At 34.2% G+C, this 20,655-nt stretch overlaps 1 protein-coding gene across 1 annotated transcript; it reads right to left on the bottom strand.

Annotated features, from left to right (window-relative positions):
* Positions 1-936: 936 nt before the first annotated feature.
* Positions 937-20,530, bottom strand: LOC114301594 (Insulinase (Peptidase family M16) family protein). Its single transcript, XM_028246548.2, has 19 exons — positions 19,959-20,530; positions 19,766-19,841; positions 19,146-19,192; positions 18,827-18,939; positions 16,167-16,240; positions 15,942-16,037; positions 15,738-15,857; positions 14,227-14,460; positions 12,266-12,414; positions 10,640-10,796; positions 9,607-9,759; positions 6,252-6,625; positions 5,553-5,702; positions 4,934-5,116; positions 3,950-4,153; positions 3,728-3,834; positions 3,248-3,401; positions 2,441-2,562; positions 937-1,798 (listed from the first exon to the last, which is right to left on the bottom strand). Exons 1-19 carry the CDS (start codon positions 20,280-20,282, stop codon positions 1,555-1,557), a joined length of 3,081 nt encoding a protein of 1,026 aa, XP_028102349.1. The 5' UTR covers positions 20,283-20,530; the 3' UTR covers positions 937-1,554.
* Positions 20,531-20,655: the final 125 nt, after the last annotated feature.

The following is a 20,655-nucleotide window of genomic DNA, read 5'->3' as shown; positions in this document are numbered from 1 at the left end:
CTCGTACGACCTCAATGCCTTCATCTCGAATAACATTGGAGGACCTACCTCTTTCTTCAGTCACCTCCAAGCTTAACTAACTCACTTCTGTTTTCACTCCAAAGCTATATTGAAAATTATTGGAGGCATTATGGAATCTGCTTTTTATATGCATTCCACATAGTTTGCAACTATCTTTATCCCTTCTTAAACCTCCTAGTTCTAAGGATTTCCATCTTCAGTGCATTTTCATGTCTGAATAACCTTTCTTCATCCTGTGGCAAGACTGCTTCTCCTAGATACTCTGCTCTTCAGCTCAAGGTCTTAATGGGGAAAACTACGATCCAAGATCAATTGTTGTCCTCCCTATTATATATGTGTACTAATACAAGTGGACCTAAGCACCAACTCCACAAACTAACAAGGTGCTCCCAGAACAATAGGTGGGAGATAAATGGAGCCAACCTAAGCCACAAGGTGCAACTTCATTGGAAGAGAGCACCACTTGTAGATGCCACGATGGTACTCTTGGAATACTGAATAGTTTTTCATTATGCATATATATATATATATATATATTTTTTTTTTTTCCTGGTTACAAGAGGGAAAACAAAATGAGAGCAGCACTACCGCCTCCAGTGACTCATGATGAATCAGCCCAAATCAACTGCATCAAATCCTGGGGAAGGTTCAAAGGGATTTCTAACTCAACTCCTCAAACGGCTGAAGTTAGCCCTAAATGTGGATTTTGAGCTTAACTATTATTTTACATTGTAAAAGTTGAGAATTACTACAGAACTAAGTGTAAAGGCATAGAATACATAAAAGCATACACAGATTGTTACATAATCAATTACCTTTTAACCTCATAGTATATGATGCAAAGTAATCATTACATATTACATCAGAAATAATGAGAATGGCCATAATATAAGGATAGTAAATACCAGACTCTAGTTTGTAAAATTGAATATTCTAGGTATTCTTCATTCAGCTAGAACAACAGATGAAAATACATTTTTTGAATGCATAAATAAGGCTAGATGGTGTTAACAAATCTGAGTTAACAATCAATAATGATAGTAACAATTATATTGTTTGGAAAGAATGACAAAGTTCTCAAGTAAGATGAGGTTGAACCTGCACTATAGCACCGGCATGTTGCAGCGACTGCCATTCAATTTCCTCTCTAATTTCTGATCAGAAGAAAACAGGCCAGGCCCTTTATTATTTCCTCAGAGAACATTCTGCCGAGAAAGAATGTCTGTCCAAGTTACATGCCCATCAACCCAAAAATTCAGCAAGAGAAGCTTCTGAGCATTAGTGAACCTCAAAGAAAAGAATGACCATTTATGGTATCTTCATCAATGATACATCAATAATTAAAAACGAATGTCTTTTTGGCAGAGTATAACTAAACTTTCCATATTTTTGTTTTCATGTTTTTGATATCTATGCCTTGTTTCAAAGGTAAATCTAATGGAACAACCTAATAATCCTTTGATCAAACCAAGGTCCACTATGTTTCTAAGGTACACACTAATTTATGGCATGTTCACCAATGGTTACCGATCTTCAACAAATGCTTGGATAGAACTCAGATGACATCTTGAAGGATGTGAGGTCTTCAATGACCTGCACAGACGTTGCTTGCGTGTTGGCTTCTTTCAACTCAGCATTGCATCCCCATACTCGAACTGCAAGCCTTCGACACTTTGGAGATGATTGTCTCAAATAAGTACTGTACCAGTCAATAACATCTTTCTTCTGGATGCTGCTTATTTCCTCTGCTTCCTTTGCAGAAAAGTCAAACATATACCTGAAAATTTGACCATGTATTTTAAAAGTAAGATACATAAAAAGAGATGCTAAGCGTATGCAAAACAGGTTAAGCTATGATAACCATCACTGCTCAAACGGAAGAAACCTTACCCATAAAATATTATGCTAAGAGAACAAAAAAAAAAAATCTAAAAATTGATCAGATTATGAAAAATCTTCCCTGAATTCAGACCATGCAGTTATAGCCAAAAAGTAACACCTAAGTTTATACAAAGAAACTCTTGGAAAACACATTTTATCATTTGATGATCATGCTTCTGTCCAACTGCATTCCACCAATTAGACAACAATTCTAAACGATTAGATCTTTACCTAGAAAATCTCATCTTTTACATTTATTAGGACCAAAATGCAATGGATAATAAATATGGTGCTGGCAAACAATACTTTCTTCGCATGCATGATCAGCCTACAAATGAGCTGATCAGTCACCCATAATATCTTTGAAATTACGCCAAAAAGCAAAAATAAAAATCTAAATGGTAAGGAAAGATTCATTCAAACTGGATGCTGTGATACAACCAGATTACAAACATAGAAAATCTCAAAGATCTCATGTCAGGACATAAAAAACAACCAAGGTGCAACTGAAAAAAAGAACAAAGAATATTGATAGTACCTTTTATCTATAATTTGACTCCAAAACCGATTCGTTTCATGTTGGAGAGATGGATCCTTCTCCAGCAGCTTTGCAATTAACCCACTTTTGTAATTCTCAAAGGATTCATCATCGAGTTCATCCTGCAGTGCCAATGAAGTTTCAACACAGAAATGCTTGTGCAGAAAAAAATAACCATATAGAAAGCAGTCATCTGAAAAGAAAAGGACTAAAACAATCATATTATTTCCCGTGCCTGTAGCAGTCTCTACAAGTATCCTAAGGGTGAGAACAGAACAAGATAAATAAGAGACACTGTTTTGGTTATAGCTAATTAGAAGGATTGTCCAGAGAATTACTGTAGAATGTACACAATTAACTGTGCTTGGGCTACCATCAAATGGGTGAACAAGAAATCCCACCAAAATGGCCCTATTTATGTAATGTGACTTATATTTTATGGTTATTCTTTTAATGCCCAACGCATCTATAGTTCATTGATCTGACAAGAGACGTCAGGATCAACCAATCAACTTAATATTCCATATGGAACATTTATCAGTATGTTAAATATGTGAATTCCAGGATGCATGTCACCTGAGCATACATTTGCCGTTGTACAGATTGCTTGAAGTTAATTGTAGTTCAATTGCAAACTTTCTTATTAGAGAGATGAAATACACAGTTCAAGAACAACAAAACAGTGCAACCCATTAAATGCTCACAAAAAAATTAGCAAGCCTTCTAGAACCAAACTCTATCAGATTAAAACAAGAAAAGGAAAAAAGAGAGAAGGAGAAGACAGACAGAAAGAAAATGGTTACTTACCAACAACTCCTTCAGGCCATTTATGAAATCATCAACTCTCCCTTGCAAATAGACAGGGTTGTACTCCGACGATTGAACACGGAAACAAAACCCTAAAATGCGGTACGTTACCCGTGGGCTACATTCAACAACATAACCAAGCTGCTCTTTTGTCCTATAGTAAAACAAAAAATAAAACATCTTGAAAGTGAGTCAAATGACGGATACCTTAATTTAACCCTCAATATATATATATATTATATTGAAAACGAGTCAAATGACAGATGACTTAATTAACCCTTTCATTTCAAGACAGTATTGCACCAATATGCTTAACAATGTGACTAGAGAGACATTTTCTAGTTGTTTTCTGGACAGCAAACATTCGAGGCAAGGGTTAAATAAACAAAACCATCCCTCTCCCCGCAACAAAAAGAAGGAACAAAATAAAGACCTAATCCTAGTATGGAAATATTCTGAAAATTTTCAGTGTAGTTGTACCTAAGCTGATTGAAAAGCGGTTCATCCACAATTTCATCAAAAAGATCTGCCAGGGCTTTAAATTTAGTTATTTCCAGCCCAACTTCTGGTTCAATCTGAAAATAAAGCTGCAAGGGAGATGAAAAAACCAAACAATTACGCCGCAATAAATAGTAGGAAAATTAGAGCTTGAATAGGAATCAAATAGATTAACATAAAAAATTAAGTCCATTAATCTATTACCTCAACCACAGAGTTTGTTTCTAGTTTATTCTTCACTTGGACATCTCTAACAAGGTCAGCACCAGAAGGAAGACACATTACATACTCTTTATGCCTCATCTCAAATGGGAGTGGTTGAACAGAGAAGTTGCTTCGAAATATATTAGATATGTTAATTGCTTCTTCTTCCAGCAAATTGCCATGACTAAGGCCCTCAATATATACCTGTGAAAGGGCAGTTAAAAGTGAAAAATATAGCTACTCGACCAATCATACAGAATTCCATAACATGAAAAACAACTAAAAACAAAACCCTAAGTATCATAACTAGGTTCACTTACAATGTCTGGTTATAGCTTGCTCATAGCATCATCCAATACATATTCATGCTATAGGAAAAAACAGATTGAGGAATTTTACTAGTTCATGCCACCATAGTTCCTCCCTAGAGTTTTTCCAATACTGAACTTCTCTTTCAAAGCTCACAGAATTGCAATACATAGTTCTGAACATATATGACAATACATAGTTTTCTAGCTTGATGTTGCATCACAGTTCATCCATTGCACCACAGTGAAACAGTTCACAGGTACTGAGCAAAGAACCGTGCCATTATGGTTGGAAGTCAACATCAAATGAGGGCCATTAGAGGATGTGTGGCATTCAAATAATCTACATGCTAATCGTAGGGAGCAGCTCAATGATGCTTTATATGGAGTGTGTAGAGCAAGTTGGTTAGTCGTATGGTCTGAAGGGTGCTTTACACAGAGAGTATAGAGCAAGGTGGTTAGCAGTATGGTGTTTGTTTGTATGCTATAAGCTTACCACTTTTAATTAAAACCACCTCAATTCAAGTGTATTTCAATGCAGAGAACTACTAGGTAGGGGAAAATAGATTAAGAATAAAGACAGGAGGACAGAAAAAGTGTAGTCCTCAAGTTGTCAGCAAAGAGTTATGTATTGTGAATATTTATCGCATTTCCAACTATCAAGTCACTCACACACCTGTGAAAGAAGTTCAGGAATAAGAGCCTTCAAATCAGCGAGAGACAAATCATTTAGCAAGCATAGTTTCTCATCTACATCCCAGAAACTCTGGCAGAGTACTTGCAGTCTCAAATATGATGAATGATTAAGAGGCTTCATGTTGGTGTTTCTTAAAGTTCTCTCCATATCCTCTTTAATAACCTGTCAAAATCACAGCCATTGTGCCATAGAAAAACCAAAAATCAGTGACTCACTGATGGGATTTAACTCCAGATATATGTAAAATCAGATTCATAGGTTACACATCATTGTCTAAATAGACAAGTACAATACAGTTACAAATATCACAATACTTAATCATTCTATACAATGATAAGCATATCAAACTCCAGGTTGCACTTTCCAACTGCATGGCTTACTAAATGAGCTGTAGCCTTCAATATTTAACCATTACAGCAAATTATGAAACTGCACATCAAAATAGCATACGCATGGTTTCCAATTTTTCATGAACTCGAATATTACAATAAGACAGCTTATAATGTGATCACTTATTGACAGTGGAGAATATAAACTTCAAATCAATATGGTAAAACGCATAATAAAGAGGTAGAAGATGCAAATGCTGCAGACATACCTTGAAGCGATTTTCAGTTGGTGAAAAAGATTTGGCGATTGCCAAAACTTTAGATAAAAGAACTGGAAGCTTATCATTGAAACCATAGACCTTTAACTCCAGCTTGTCGCTAAAAAGAGATACAGAAGTCTCTAACTTCGCTACACTGGCCTGCACAAAAAAAGCAAAAAAAAAAGAAAAAAAAAGAACAACGGTTATTAGTGAAGCACCAAACATGTCAAGTGCAGCCATTTACAGATTGGAAATGTACATAATTCCAGAAGTAGCATTACATAACCAAAGAACTAATAAATAGTACACTAGTTCTGTGAATGGTATGATAGAATGAAGCATAATCATATTTTATTGGTAAATATATTACAATAAATGTGTCTTTTAATCCTTTGACACAAAAAACAGAAGAAAGAATAAACCATTTTTCGAATATGCAGAATGTTCAATCTATTAATTCAGTTGTAAATAAAGATAACTAATTCAATCAAGTAGACTAATTTTTCTGGTCAGGGCTATGGCCTATGAGAACCCATTATGGGTGACCAAGTCTCTATACAAAAAAATGAAGTCTTCTGCAAATAAGTTCAAAAATGAATAAAAATTTACTGTTTCCTACCAACCAAATATGCATTAGATTAGATCAAACAAAATTGTTGCTCTCACTGAAGTTACAAAATCATTTGCATAGATGGAGAAGTAACAAACCTGATATATAATCTCATTCAGCTCATCTTTTAGAAGATGAATAAATAATTCAGTCAACACAGAATTCTTCACATTATTGTATCCTCCTTTTAATGTAATGCGGAAATATGTATTTGCACGAGGAAGTTTGAAAGTCCTATCAAGCTTGTACCATAACTTCATTAATGGTTCATCAAGTATACATCTTGGAGAAAATGTATCTACACTGGACGCCTTATTAGCACAAATGGAAAAATCACATGGAATGAACTCATTCTTTGCAGGAAGATGCAAGGATATGTCAATTTCTGACGGTTCGTACCACAGTTCCATCAGTGATGGAGAAATATCTTCCTCTGTATATCTTGATTTGAACCATGGCTCACATTGAATATCTGAAACAGTAAGAAAACAAGGGAGAAAATTTTGAAGTAGTTCAATCAAAGACATGCATAAAAAACCCCAAGGGTTAGCCAGGTGGCAAGTTGAGTGATAAGTGCCTTAGGAAATGTAAGTCATGAGTAGGGATGGCAATGGGGGTTAATGGGGTGGATATTAATCCCCCATCCCCATTCCCCTATAATAAATTTTTCCCATTCCCCATTCCCCATTGGTACCACTCTCCCCATTTCTTAATGGGTTTGGATTTTCCCCAACCCACTTTAATCCCCATTTTTATTTTATTTTTATTTTTTATATTTAATGTTAACAACCACTTTAAGGTTCACAACAAAAGCTAAATATACCTTCAATCTTTTTTCTTTCTTTTTTAATATATTTAATGTTAACAACTTTTTTTTTTCTTTCTTTTTAAGGTTTTAGCTAAATATACCTTCAATCTTTTTTCTTTTTTTTTTAATATATTTAATGTTAACAACTTATTTTTTTATTTTTTTTTAAGATTGACAACAAAAGCTAAATAATTTATTAATGTGTTTATTTTTTTTAAAATTCAAGTATCAAAAAAGGTCAAAATACGCATGACGCCTACTAATGTAGTCTCTCTCTCTCTCTCTCATATTCTTCCACCTCTACCGGCCTCGTTCCACTCATGTTCTCTCTTTCTAATTTTTTATTTTTTATTTAAAAACTAAATTATTGATAAAAGAAAAAAAAAATTGACTGAAACAATTTTAAGATCTCACTTTTTTCTTTCTTTTTTTTTTTTGGAGAATATCAAAAAAATCAAAAATAAAAATAATTACAAAATGATGAAGATAAAATTGATTTATGCATTTAATTATGGCAGCGTTTGGAAATGAAATTTATAGATCACTTTAGCCTCTTCAAGAAAAAAATTCAAAAAGTATTGTTGCTGTCTTCCCACATGATACACAGCTGTAACGGACAAAGGGTAAAATGACGCTTTTGCCTTTTTAATTTTTGAGAAACTCACAACAACAACGATAATACACATAGGGACATTTTGGTCATTTATTATCTCTACATTATTTCAAACACATTTTTCAATACATCAATCTAACAAAAAATCCAACCCATCTTCTTAAATGCAAAAACTAAAATAGTTTACTAAAATAGTCAAATAGGCAAAACCTCTAAAAAGAAAAAAGATTGAATGTATATTTAGCTTTTGTTGTGAATTTTAAAAATTAAAAAAAAAACAAAAGAAAAAAGATTGAATGATATTTAGCTTTTGTTGTGAACCTTAAAAATTAAAAAAAAAACCAAAAGAAAAAATATTGAATGTATATTTAGCTTTGGTTGTGAATCTTAAAAATTAAAAAAAAAATGGTTGTGAACCTTAAAAATAATAAAAAAAAAGATTGGATGTATATTTAGCTTTGGTTGTGGGTCTAAAAAAAAAAAAGTTGATTGTGAACCTGAAAAAAAAAAAAAATAAATAAAAGAAAAGGGATTGAATGTATATTTAGTTTTGGTTGTGAATCCTTAAAAAAAAAAAACATATGGGGAAATTAGTGGGTACCCATCCCCAACCTATCCCCTGTGGATATTTAAAGAATATCACTTATCTTACCCAATGGATAAGAAAAAAAAGGAGAAAACCCATGTTTTTGGGTTGGGTCTCCATCTAGGAAGCACGGATACGGATACGGATACGGGATATGGATACGATACGATACGGATACGGCGATACGACAAAATTTGAAAAACTAGGATACGGGTACGGCGGGGATACGTTCGTAAAAAATATTATTTTAACAATTTTTAGTAATGCAGTATGCATAAAAATAAAACCTAAAGCAAAAGACAACTTGATCAAGAAGAAAGATTCCTATAAAACTAAGAGTCTTCAAGGTCAATAGCTTCAACTTGTTCCCCTTCATCATTAAATATCACAAGACCTTAGCTAAAACCAAAAAACCATTCTTAAATAAAAATTTCAGCAAATATACTTTTTTAAGTCATCAATGATAACCTAGGAAGCACGGATACGAATATGGTGATATGGGGATGTGGATATGGCAATATGTCAAAATTTGAAAAAGTACGATACGGGTACAGCGGGGATACATTCATAATTTTTTTTTTATATAATTTTAATAATGTAATATGTATGAAAATAAAACTTAAAGTAAATTAATAAATAAGGAGAGGGATTCCTATTAACCTAAAAGTACTCAAACATTCATAAAACATCCAAAACTAAAAGCAAATGCAAATGCAAATTAAACATCATCCTTATATGCCAACACCAAAAAAAGAATGAGAGCAGAGAGAAGAAACGTGAGAGAGTGAAAAAGCGAGAGAGAAGTGAGAGAGACAACAAGGATACATCAATTTGACAAATTCTATTACTTTAACTCTCACTAGATTCCTCTTATCAAAGAACTAAACAAAATATTATAAGTAATATATAACTTCGAGTATCCGATACTTCAAAATTAAGTATCCGATACTTCAAAATTAATAAAAAATTAATTAAGAAGTATCTGATACTTTTAAGAAGTATCCGATACGTATCCGCGAGTATCCGAAGAGTATCAGTATCCGATAAGTATCCGATACGGATACGTCACCCTTTTTGAAGTATCCGTGCTTCATAGGTCTCCATGGATACCCACAAGGTAGGTTATCCATTGCCATCCCTAGTCACGAGTTAGAATCCCAAGAAGCACTTGACCTCGTTGGTGCCACCCCTAGGGCACACGTGTTTCAAAACATGTGTGTCGTGTGTGCCGCTATTATCTAGAAAGAATAAATCATGGCTATTGTGTGAATCAAATCAATCTGTACAAATCTTTTCATCCTTTACCATGACCTCAGGAGCTATCCAAAGATCCTTTACCGTCATAGCAATTCTATATCTTGCATAGGAAAATTGAAGAAAATAAATATGATGCTACACACAAAGTGATAACTGGAAAAACAAAAAACAAAAAAAATTGCAAGTTACCTTGTGACTTAGCAAAAGACTTTGATACTACATCAACCCTCATGTTTTTCGGTGTGAAGAAACCCAAAACATATTCAATCATTTCCTCATCCCATACCTTGAATGCATAGTCCCCATAAATAATGTGCTCAGGCGGATAAACCAGCAGATTATCTGCAAGAAACAATATCCATTGCTAGCTTGATGAGAAAATTCAAAAAAATCTAACTATATTACATAAATAAATCAAAACATTCAAGATTATTTGACACTAAACATGGAAACTACCTCAAAGAAAAGAAACACAAAATAGAAAAAAAGTCCTTTTCCATTGTTATTGTTATTATTCTGGTGTTTTTTTTTTTTTTTGGTGAAAAGAAAGTCCTTTTCCATTGTTTTTTTTTAACAGAAGAAAATTAGTTCATCGAGATTCTGAGAACTCCATAAATTTATTTGAATTTGATAAAACACAAGATTTAGGAAACAAACTGTAAAGCTCTCCATAATAATTATCTGTGCCATTGGCAAAATATATGTTCTTGATCTCATTTCTGGTTCGATAGGATCCAAACAACTTCCATCACCAACTTTCCTAGTGCAAAAGCATTTAGAATTTCAAAATGATGGACCACATATGATAGAAGAAGGCGCCACTGCTAGAAAATGAATTAGTGAATGAAGTCTGTTCTGAGCTAGCAGCAAGAGGCTAATCTCATGCTTATTGTCAAAGCTCTCCATAATAATTATCTCTGCCATTGGCAAAATATATGTTCTTGATCTCATTTCTGGTTCGAAAGTAACCAAACAACTTCCATCACCAACTTTCCTAGTGCAAAAGCACTTAGGATGTCAAAATGATGGACCACATATGATAGAAGAAGGCACCAGTGCTAGCAAATGAATTAGTGAATGAAGTCTGTTATGAGCTAGCAGCAAGAGGCCAAGCTCATCGCAAATAATTGCACTCAAGCAATTTAAACACCTCAAACTAAGGGACTGTCAATTGAATACAAAAAGCAGATACAAGAGGTAAAAAGAACAAAAAGAATATAACCTGCAAGCTCTGCAGCGTAATCATCTTGAGGTTGTTCTTCTGCAAATCTAAATTCCATATTTCCAATATCCTGGAGTTCCTTAAATATCCATTCTTGGGGAGAAACTTGACGCAATAACTTAAGGTATTGATAAACATAGCCAATGATATCAAAGATCTGCATAGCAGCATTACATACCAAAGCAAAAACATCAGTAAAACAGGTTGAAAAAAGAAAAAGTACATCTAAAAAAGATTTATGCAGGTATGTAATGGGTGACGACTGAGTATCATTGTGCTAGCTAGGCAATGGTGACAATTTAAAAGAAGGAGAAGAAGAAGAGATGAGAAGTAAGAGAAACCTGAAGAGAGAACACAAGTATGCTTAAAAATTCTCAGTCATCAATCATGCGTTAAAAGTGATTTTGTCTTTCCATTTTCTTCACCTATAATATGCATGAAGGAATCTCCTCCCTAATCCCCATCGATTCTCCGAGGCTGATAAAAACGTTGCTGATGCAGAACACCGTAGGCAAAGAGAAAAGAATATGTATAAATTTACATTTTCTTTTATCCTTAGATTCAAAGTCATTTTATTCAAACTTATAAAGTGTTTCATTTGTGTCTAAGCAACACATATCTCCCAAATGCCTTAAGCGTGTTTGAGTTTAGAAATTTTTAAAAATAGTAGGATATGTTTAAACGTGTCTAAAAAGTGTGGGGAAGTATCCGACAAGTTTCATTTGGTGTACGATAAGCCACACCACCTTCTTAGAAGTGTTCATGCTTCCTAGTCTACACTTGCAGTAAGGTTAAAAGAAGTAAATGGTCCTCAAATCTTTGAGCCTTAATTTGTTCATTTGATTGCTATATTATACATCCCATCATTAATTTATATCTTTGAGCTGACAATTGCTATAGTAGATCCTATTCCTATTTTATTTGGATGTAAAATGTCAACTAGATTCTTTGGTCAAAAAACATCATGAAAAGTGCCATTAGTCAAAACTGGTCACTATCAATCAAGGGGAACTAGGTACAAACCTAACCTTTACAACAAAGTGAGAGAAAAGAAGAACAAAAGTTTCCTTTGGTGAGTGCTTTCCATCTATAAAAAATAACAATGCTTGATCATATTTCCTTCCACTAGAGTGATTTTGTAGTTATTTGATGTGTAAGAGGTTTGGCAATTGAAAGATAGGATGGAAACGGTAAAAGCAAGGTTGAGAAAAAAATTTCCCCAAGTACATTTGGTTGAGATTGGGAAGGAAAGAGAGACAACTGCATGCTTACGATTATATCTTCCACATATTAAGATAAAGGTGTTTTTAAAGGGAAAATGTACAAGTGGAACACATACCAACCTTTCTTCCTTCCCTGAAAAAGGTGGTTGATTTTATATGTATTACACTGACCATATATTTCCAATAATTCTCCTTTCTCCAAGATAGTCATTATGTAAAAGATAAGAATTAAGAACCAATCATCGACATAAGTCGAATTCTGGAATGCAGTAACCTTAAATGTGCACAACTCTAAAGCAATTTTCTATCAGTTCAAAGGATCCATCCATAAGAGTTGCAATAAATTACAAAGGAAAGCAGACTATACCACAAAAATCAGTAAGGGGTAAGAACAAGTATCTACCTTTTCCAAGCCAGAGTCAGTGAGGTGTATAGACATGCCAAAAATATAAGCTATCAAAGATCTGTGCATTCCTTCATCCCCAACACCAGCTGATATGGAAGTTGCCCACCCTTTAGCTTTTAGAAAGAAGTGCAAGCTCCCTTTGCCCTCTGGAAAAATATTAACTTGTCTTCAGATATTAAAACTCATGCTCTAAACATGTTGACAAGCAATGGATATGGACCAGAAAAAGCAATTACCATACTGTCAGAGACCTTTTGGCTTACAAGACATGCGTTGAAAGTATACCATTTTACATGTGATATAAACCAACTACACTAAAACATGGCACAAGATCCTAAAAGATAATAATTATCAAAATCAATGAAAGTTAACTGTATTATTTGTTCTCATTTGACAAGAATATCAATCAATAGAAGTAGGGGGAAAACGAGGCCCAAAACAAAGTGGAGAATGAGTGCAATGGCTAAGCAACATCCCCATCAAAATCCTTGTTTAACGAGATGGCCCAATAACTAAAGATCCATTGAATTTCTCAACTATGATAGAGAATTTGCACTCTTCCACCCAAAGCCTCTAGCCTTTCATTATTTTGCAAACAATACAACCTAGAAGATCACTTGCCTTGGTATGTAAAACAGGAACACAGATCCAATGTAATAGGGGCATGATTGTAAAGATCACTTAGATGGGATCCGTTGAGGTATTTTGGATACAAGAGTGATTTTCTTTAAAAAATCAGAATATTAAGTGAAACAAGATATTGTAAATTGCAATGTATCCTATGCAAATATTGTGCTTCATGGGCTATGTCTACAGGCAAGTTTGGATTTTCTCAAGTGTTGTAAGACATCAATAACAAAGGGCAACCCAATGCACGAGGCTCTCACTGAAGTGGGGTTTGGAGAGGGCAATTAGTTTTTAATATTAATTTTTCAAGTTTTTAGAATTTATTGACATTAAATTTGTTACAAATGTAAATAACATGATCAACTTCGCCCATTTATTTGTATAAAACAAAAAAATTATCTAACAATGCTTATAGCAACCTTTGTATTGACTTATGAAAGTATGAAGCATGAGCTAGATAATGAAATTAATCAGATGCAAATTTTCAACCAAGTCTCGTTTTTATAAATATCATAATACAACAATGACTCTTGTTTTGATACTCCTTATATAACTTTTTCCTAAATCTAAAAAATAACATTTGGATTAAAGTATGGGAAGTTGTTTTCCAATATTTTTCTTATTATTTTTTTTTTATGACTGGATGTCTTAAATTTTGGAATATCATTCCCTAAAATTTTGAAATTCCAAACTAAACAAACAACCTTATTACATGAATATCTTGGAAATTAATTTTCCCGTATTCTTCGGTAAAACAAATACAGCCTTAGGTGTAGATGAAACATGGATTGCGACATCTATTGACAACTGAAATCTTACATCAAAGAGAGTGTTCAGACCAATAGCATTCAACCTAATTCTTAAGCAAACTTTCTCGAGGAATGGTATGAAAATGTAACAAGTCCTAAGATTGAGAGATCACTAAAAAACAAGGAAATCTCCAAAAGGTGCTATTGAATATAAATAAAAAAAAATAAAAATGCAAAGACCTAATAAAAAAAAAAGGTACGAGGGAGAAAATCACAGCAACCTCCTATAGTGAAGAAGCAATGCAAGGATAGATGAATTGTTTTCATGTTCTAAAATTTTCCAAATTCTCTAGTAAATTTGGTGGAATTTAGAAGTGTGTCCAAATTTAAATAGGACAAATGTCAGATGATAAAACTTTGGTCATACGTTGGGCAGGCTCAACCAAATCGAATAGAAAAAAACCACACACACACATTCACCAAATAACCATTAAAGAAGCATGTCCACCTTTGTCTAAATAAAAGACACATTTTACTTCATTCAAATGAAACATGAAAAGATGTGAGCACATAATATCTTACCATGCCCAATGAGATGAGCCAGGTAATCTTCTGATTTTTTCAAATAATCTTTTCGAAGACATGGCAATGTCCATGACAAATTGAGGATATGAACATCTTTAACTGCCTCTAACCTGTAAAGTTTACCAGCGTTCCAGATAGGAACTTCCATCCTAGCCTCTTGCTTTAGGGGAGGACCATTTTTGACATTGCTAAATAATTCGAGAATCCAACTCTCAAGTACATCTAGAGTCTCTGCAACATTTGAAAGAACAACATTAACATAAGTACATAACATTCATAGATATTTCATTTCCGTCACAATGTCAATTACATCATTGTCACAAAACTGATTGGAAAAACTCATACAAACAATGTTCATTTGTAAGCCTTTCAAATTTGAGTATTCAACAAACTGCAGCAAACATAATTTCTGATTAGTGAAATTCTTAATCAATTAATCATTACTGGTATATAACGAAATAATTTGACTATTGTTGAACAAGTTTTGGATCATGCCAATTGTTATAATTTGAGACAATTGTTAATATTCAAAATGTGAATCATAGATTGTCATTATCCAATCAAATTGATTTCAGCAACAGAATCCCAGAGGTTTGTTTCAATATACGAGGAAAAATTCCTTTCCCTACAAGGTTCTCATAAAATCTTCAAATTGAAAAACAAACAAGAAAAAACATGCACAAATGAATTTCAAATCTCAAGTAGAAACAAGTATGAAGTGAAGTTCCATTTTTAAAATCCTCTCAAGGAGGTGTTCACTTTGGAGATATCTAGGATGCAGAAAGAGTTGTTGATTAAACAACTGAATTGAAGGAAATTTGCCAGAAATAGTCACTTAAATACCCTTGAAGAACATTTCATTACATAAACTATTAGCTTTGATTGCTTCTAGCCACCTTTCTCCCTAGAGCAAATGCCAACACACAACAACAGCCTCCACCACCTCCAACTTGATCATCAACTTTACCACCTATCACTACATACCTTTACTACCATGATACCATCATTGCATCAGCTAATATTGAAGCAACTGCACCGGCATTTTAACAAAAGTATTAGCATACAATTGTATGCTACTTCCAAAACACAGAGCGACAATCACAACCTTCAGTTTTTTTTTAATTTATTTTATTTTATTGTTTGAGTTGGTAATGCAATCACCACCACAACTGTGTCGTCACCAACATATCACTTTTCAGTCTCTCTCCATCACAACCATGTTCTATCACTACCTTTGCCAACTCTTTCGGTGATGGATCCATGATTGCGCATCTTTGAACCTTAACCTTGTGGGTTGCATCAATTCAATCATTGAGCACCATGCTACAAGAGGACAGGACTGACTCAAACATAGTTATTGGAACAACAAAATCAATACCTTAACAGACTTAGTTCAACAAATTAATCTCTCTCTCTCTCTCTCTCTCTCTCTCTCTCTCTCTGATGCAAACCTGCAAAGAGGTACAATGCAATTAAATGACATCAAATGTGCTACAAAAGGAACATACCTCCCCCAATCACAACTAGCTTCATCAACCCACCATGGTAATTATCACTGTATAATTTTAGAATTTGCTCCCTCAGATTAATTCCCTTCTCCATGGCATCAACCAGGCTTTTCTTGTTCCCTTCCAATCAAAGAAAGAAGTTGTTCAGTATAAAAGATGCATCAAGGTCAAAAAAGAAAGAAGCTAAGATTTATGCAAACTTACCCCAAAAGAATCGGTTGAAAGGGTGGCCAGGTGCTGATGTATGGCATTGTAGTTGTTGAAGACGGCACAAATCATTTTGCAGAATCTGATTAAATTCTGTGATTCATTTTCGTTTCACATTGTCAAATAACATTCCACAAGCTTGAACCGAGAGCATGAAAAAGGAGCATGGTGTTTTGCTAAGTGAAACAATTGAAATCAGTGGTTTAATTTAGTTTGACACACCTGAATCCACAGCTTGAACCTCTCGTTCCATGGCTTCAGCTTTCACTAAAGGTGAAATGAAAAACTGTGAAAATCTGCGGAACAAAATGGACCATATAAATATCTTCGCCATTTTTTATACACGTAGGAAGGGGAAAAAGAGCTTATAAAATTAAGATTTTGGCAATTCTCATTCCACTAGCAAGTTGCAACACATCATCTGCCATACACATCAAGCAAGCAACTTTTAGGGTGTAGTGTTACCACTGAATCTTGTCTCCAACATCCTTTGCATCACCAGCAACCCAAAATTCACTGCTTTGATTGTTCAACTTCCCCTTCAAGTCTTATGGGTTTTCAAGTTCGAAGATTATGAGTTTATTCTCATTCTCTCAACCACATTGCAGGCATTCCAAAATTCAACAGAAATAAAAAGGTCAAGTAGAACTACCTGTTTGCTTTTATGAGCAATAAAATTTATAGATGTTAATCGTGCATTTCAATGGTATTAATTAATATATCTTTCCTTTAACAAGTAAAATTTATTCAAAAACACATCCAAGGGGCTCCACCCATGTACAAAGAAAATTAACAAAATCATAAAAGTCACCCATAAACCTCCTTGTGAATCAAAAGACCCTAAAAAAGTCCAAAAATTGATTGAGGACTGGACTAACTAACAACACCCGACTCCTAACTATACAAAGCACACAAAAAAGTACATTTTGAAATGGCATTGATTTTCAGTGGGTAAACTTGTATTTCCATTTCAGGCCCCGTTTGTTTTGGGGTGTAGAGGGTGGGATGGTATTAGGATGGAGGTGGGATCCATTTAGTATTGTTTTTGTTTGTAGAGTTGGGGAAGGGATTGAGATGGAGGAGGAGATTAGGATGGAGGTTGGAAGGGGGGATTGGGATGGAGGAGGTGGATGTGGTATTAGAAAAATAATCCGCCGGACTACAAATTTTTTACTTTTTACATGTTGGGTATTTTTTTTTGAACATTAATGTTTAATTTTTTGTATTTTTTTTATTATTTTATATAAAAATAATTTAACAATTCCTTTGCTAACAACTATTATCAAAACAAATACAATTTTACTTAATCCCCTCCCAATCAATCCCCTCACTAACAATCCCCTCACTAGCAATCTCTTCCATTTTACCTCTGAAAACAAATGGGGCCCCAAGGAAATCTTACAAGGACCACCCAAAAGAAGAAGCAAATTTGATTCCAGCCCTTCCATTAGCACTTTTTTTCTCAATACTTGTATTTTCTACATTCCAGTTTAAAAATAAGATAGATAATAATTCAATACAGAACTAAAGGCATAGATATAAACAAATAATAAAAATTTATGGTAATTTCATCTTTTTTATGACCTATTTAGGATTATTTATTGCTTAAGAAGAAATAATACAGTGACCATTAAACAGTAGTGCGAAACCAACTGTGAGTTTAAGTTTACATATTGGATAAAAAGGATAACCCAGTGCAAGAGGATCTCGCTAAAGCGAGGTCTGGGTAAGGCAAGATGTAAGCAGCCTTATTTCCATTTTAGAGAGGTTGTCGTCATAATTGGATCCGCACCACCAGGAACACTAAAGGCAAGCCTTAATGTTGGGCTGAAACACCCTTTCAGGTTTACGTATTGGATATAAAATGAAAATTTAATCCAAAATTCCAAAAAGATATAAATGTGAAATGTAAATATATATAGTGTTTTTGGCAATAAAGTATAGATAATTACTTGTTTAGAATTATGTAAATGGTTTAAAAGGAATTTTTGTCCATTTAGTCTTTAATCCCACACACCCCTTTATCATACCCCTAAACTAAATGTGGAAAAGTATTTGATTACCTTAAATTTTCATTTAGTTTAAGTACTATATATTTAATTAGACCTAAATGACAATTACTATATGAAATGGAAATTGAAATTTATTGAGCCATGAACTTCAAATTCAAAAGTAATTAAAACAAAAGTAGGACACCATGTTGTGCTGTTTCAATAAAATCTATGATCTTACAAGCTCAACACCTCTTGCTTTACCATCATTCCAACAACTGACCCTGGTATTCATGGAGTGTTTTTATTTAGTTCAATAAGATTAAAAGTATAAATAACAAAAAAAAAATCATTGAATTAAAAGTCTTGCCTTTGTCAAAACATTTCCTAATGATGTAGCTAATCAAACACTGTTGGCCTAGACATGAAAAACAAAACAACTTTGCCAGGGATAATACTTAATGGTTTACTCCATAAACTACTCCTCACTCACATGGGAGTGGAACCAACACCATGTGATGATGTGGGCATCACTCCACATGTGAGCGAAGAGTAGTTTATGAAGCAAAAGATTAGGTGTCAATACCTTTTTCCAAAACAAAATAGTTGATTTTCTCATTACCAAAATGCATGTCTATTCCAAATGTAGATTCATAAATCCTGAACATTTCTATAGTTCAACAATAAGAAACTCCCATGTATAGTTCCAACCATAATTAATATAAGACTTCAGGCAAAGAGACAACAATAAGACTTCAGGCAAAAGTGCACAGCAGCAATATATAGTTCAACCATATTTAATTAACATAAGAATAAAGGGACTGGCAACTGGATACACAGGACTTAGGTAGACACACTTCATATGTACACGTAAATAATATCTAAGTTTACCTTCTTAAGGCACCCTTGAGAAACTCCCGTTTAACTTCGAAATGGTAGCAGGTATGCTCAGCTTCTGTGTATGCATTTGAGGAACCTCCATGCTTCGACAAGTAACTATCATACTAGCAAAGAAAAAAGTCAAAATGGGAGGCTGAATGGACATTAAGTCACCACCTACATATATCAATATCATCTTAATCCATACAGTGATATGATTTCACAAATATGATGAACATTAGTGTGAAACACACATAAAGCTGCATAAAATTATGAGCATCTCTTGCATGATTTGTACGCAGAATGTTAAAGAAAATAAAGACTGACATACCTCATTTTCATCCGGGAAATCAGTACTCCCCATGAAGAGCATGTGTTCTGCAAAAATATATGGATTTAGGTAATAACGATTCAATATCAAAATTCTTAGAACACCAAATCATTCCCTCTCTTGTTCTGAATATGTATTTATACATTCATGAGAAAAAAAAAATCATAAGAAAGTAGAGTGTAGAAAAGAAAAAGTAAAATGACCACTTAAAGAACAAGAAGAAGAAGAATTCTTAAACACCAAAACATTCCCACTCTTGTTGTGAATATGTATTTAGATTAAGAAGAAGAATTTTTAAAACACCAAAGCATTCTATCTCTTGTTCTGATTTGTATTTACAAGAAAAGAGGCTCAATCCAAAGAGCTACACCAAGCAACACCACATTAAAGCCCATTAAGTTAAGGGCAAGTTTAATCAAATCCCACCCCACAGACCTCTTCAAACATATAGTACTTAAATTAATGCTAGTATCACCTTTCCGCTCATATGAAGTTTTAGTAATTTATTAGGATTTCTTAACCATTGAAGACATCACAACAGTAATGATAAAATGTAAGCAGTTGAAACTTAAAAAAATTAAGTTTGCCAGATTCAAGTCAGGATTTGATGGTGAACAGACCTAGAAAATGCGCAAGACCCTGTGCCTCAAAAGGATCAGAGAAGCTACCCATTCCAACACACAATGCTGCTGCTGCCTGCATACATTAACAGATTGGAAGAAAGCTTTCAACTTCCAATGCTAATTGCAACTCCGATGTAATCTCAATCTCATTATCCCAAAGCAACATACTATTACAAAACAAAAAGCAAACCTGTTTAGTCTGAGAAGCGCCTTTCTTCGCCTTTGTTTTTGCTTCACCGGCTTCATCTTCATCTTCATCTTCTTCATTGTCCTCGTCCTCTTCTTCACTCTCTTCACCTTCATCATCGTCTTCATCTTCGTCCTCTACTTCTTCGTCTTCGTTTTCACTGGCAATCTTAGATTGTTCGAGAGCTCCGTCAGGGTAAATCTCTGGATCGTGAACGAGCAGAGCACAGAGTCCATTCTTAAGCTGTACGTATCTGTACAACCGCCTATCAGTCGGCGACTTTATCACGATATCGTCCGACGACGAAGTACAACCACCCACTGCCATTCCTTCTATAGTATCAGATTGAAGAGAGAGAGAGAGAAAGCCAATCGAATATATATATATATATATAAATGAACTCTCTCTCACTCACTCACTCTCTCTCCTCAGGTCTGTTATGGTGTCTGCACTCGAAATAGGGCTTCTTTCTTCTTCTTTATAGATGATGCTTCGCTTCGCTTGCAGACCGGGACGATCGTCTACAGTTCACCGAACAAAGACCGGTTCATGACTCTTCGTACATCCAGACAACCAATGCTTGTCCGCCACTTCATAAAATAGGCATATGATTTGGGCATAATTGTAAATTTACGTTCTCAAGTAACATTCACGCCACATCTTTTGATGACGTGGCAAATATATATTGGATCTGTGATAT

The sequence above is a fragment of the Camellia sinensis genome, chromosome 14 (genome assembly GCF_055761805.1).
Source record: "Camellia sinensis isolate YWXY chromosome 14, ASM5576180v1, whole genome shotgun sequence".
NCBI lineage: Eukaryota > Viridiplantae > Streptophyta > Magnoliopsida > Ericales > Theaceae > Camellia > Camellia sinensis.
This window is presented reverse-complemented; position numbering and strand designations above follow the sequence as displayed.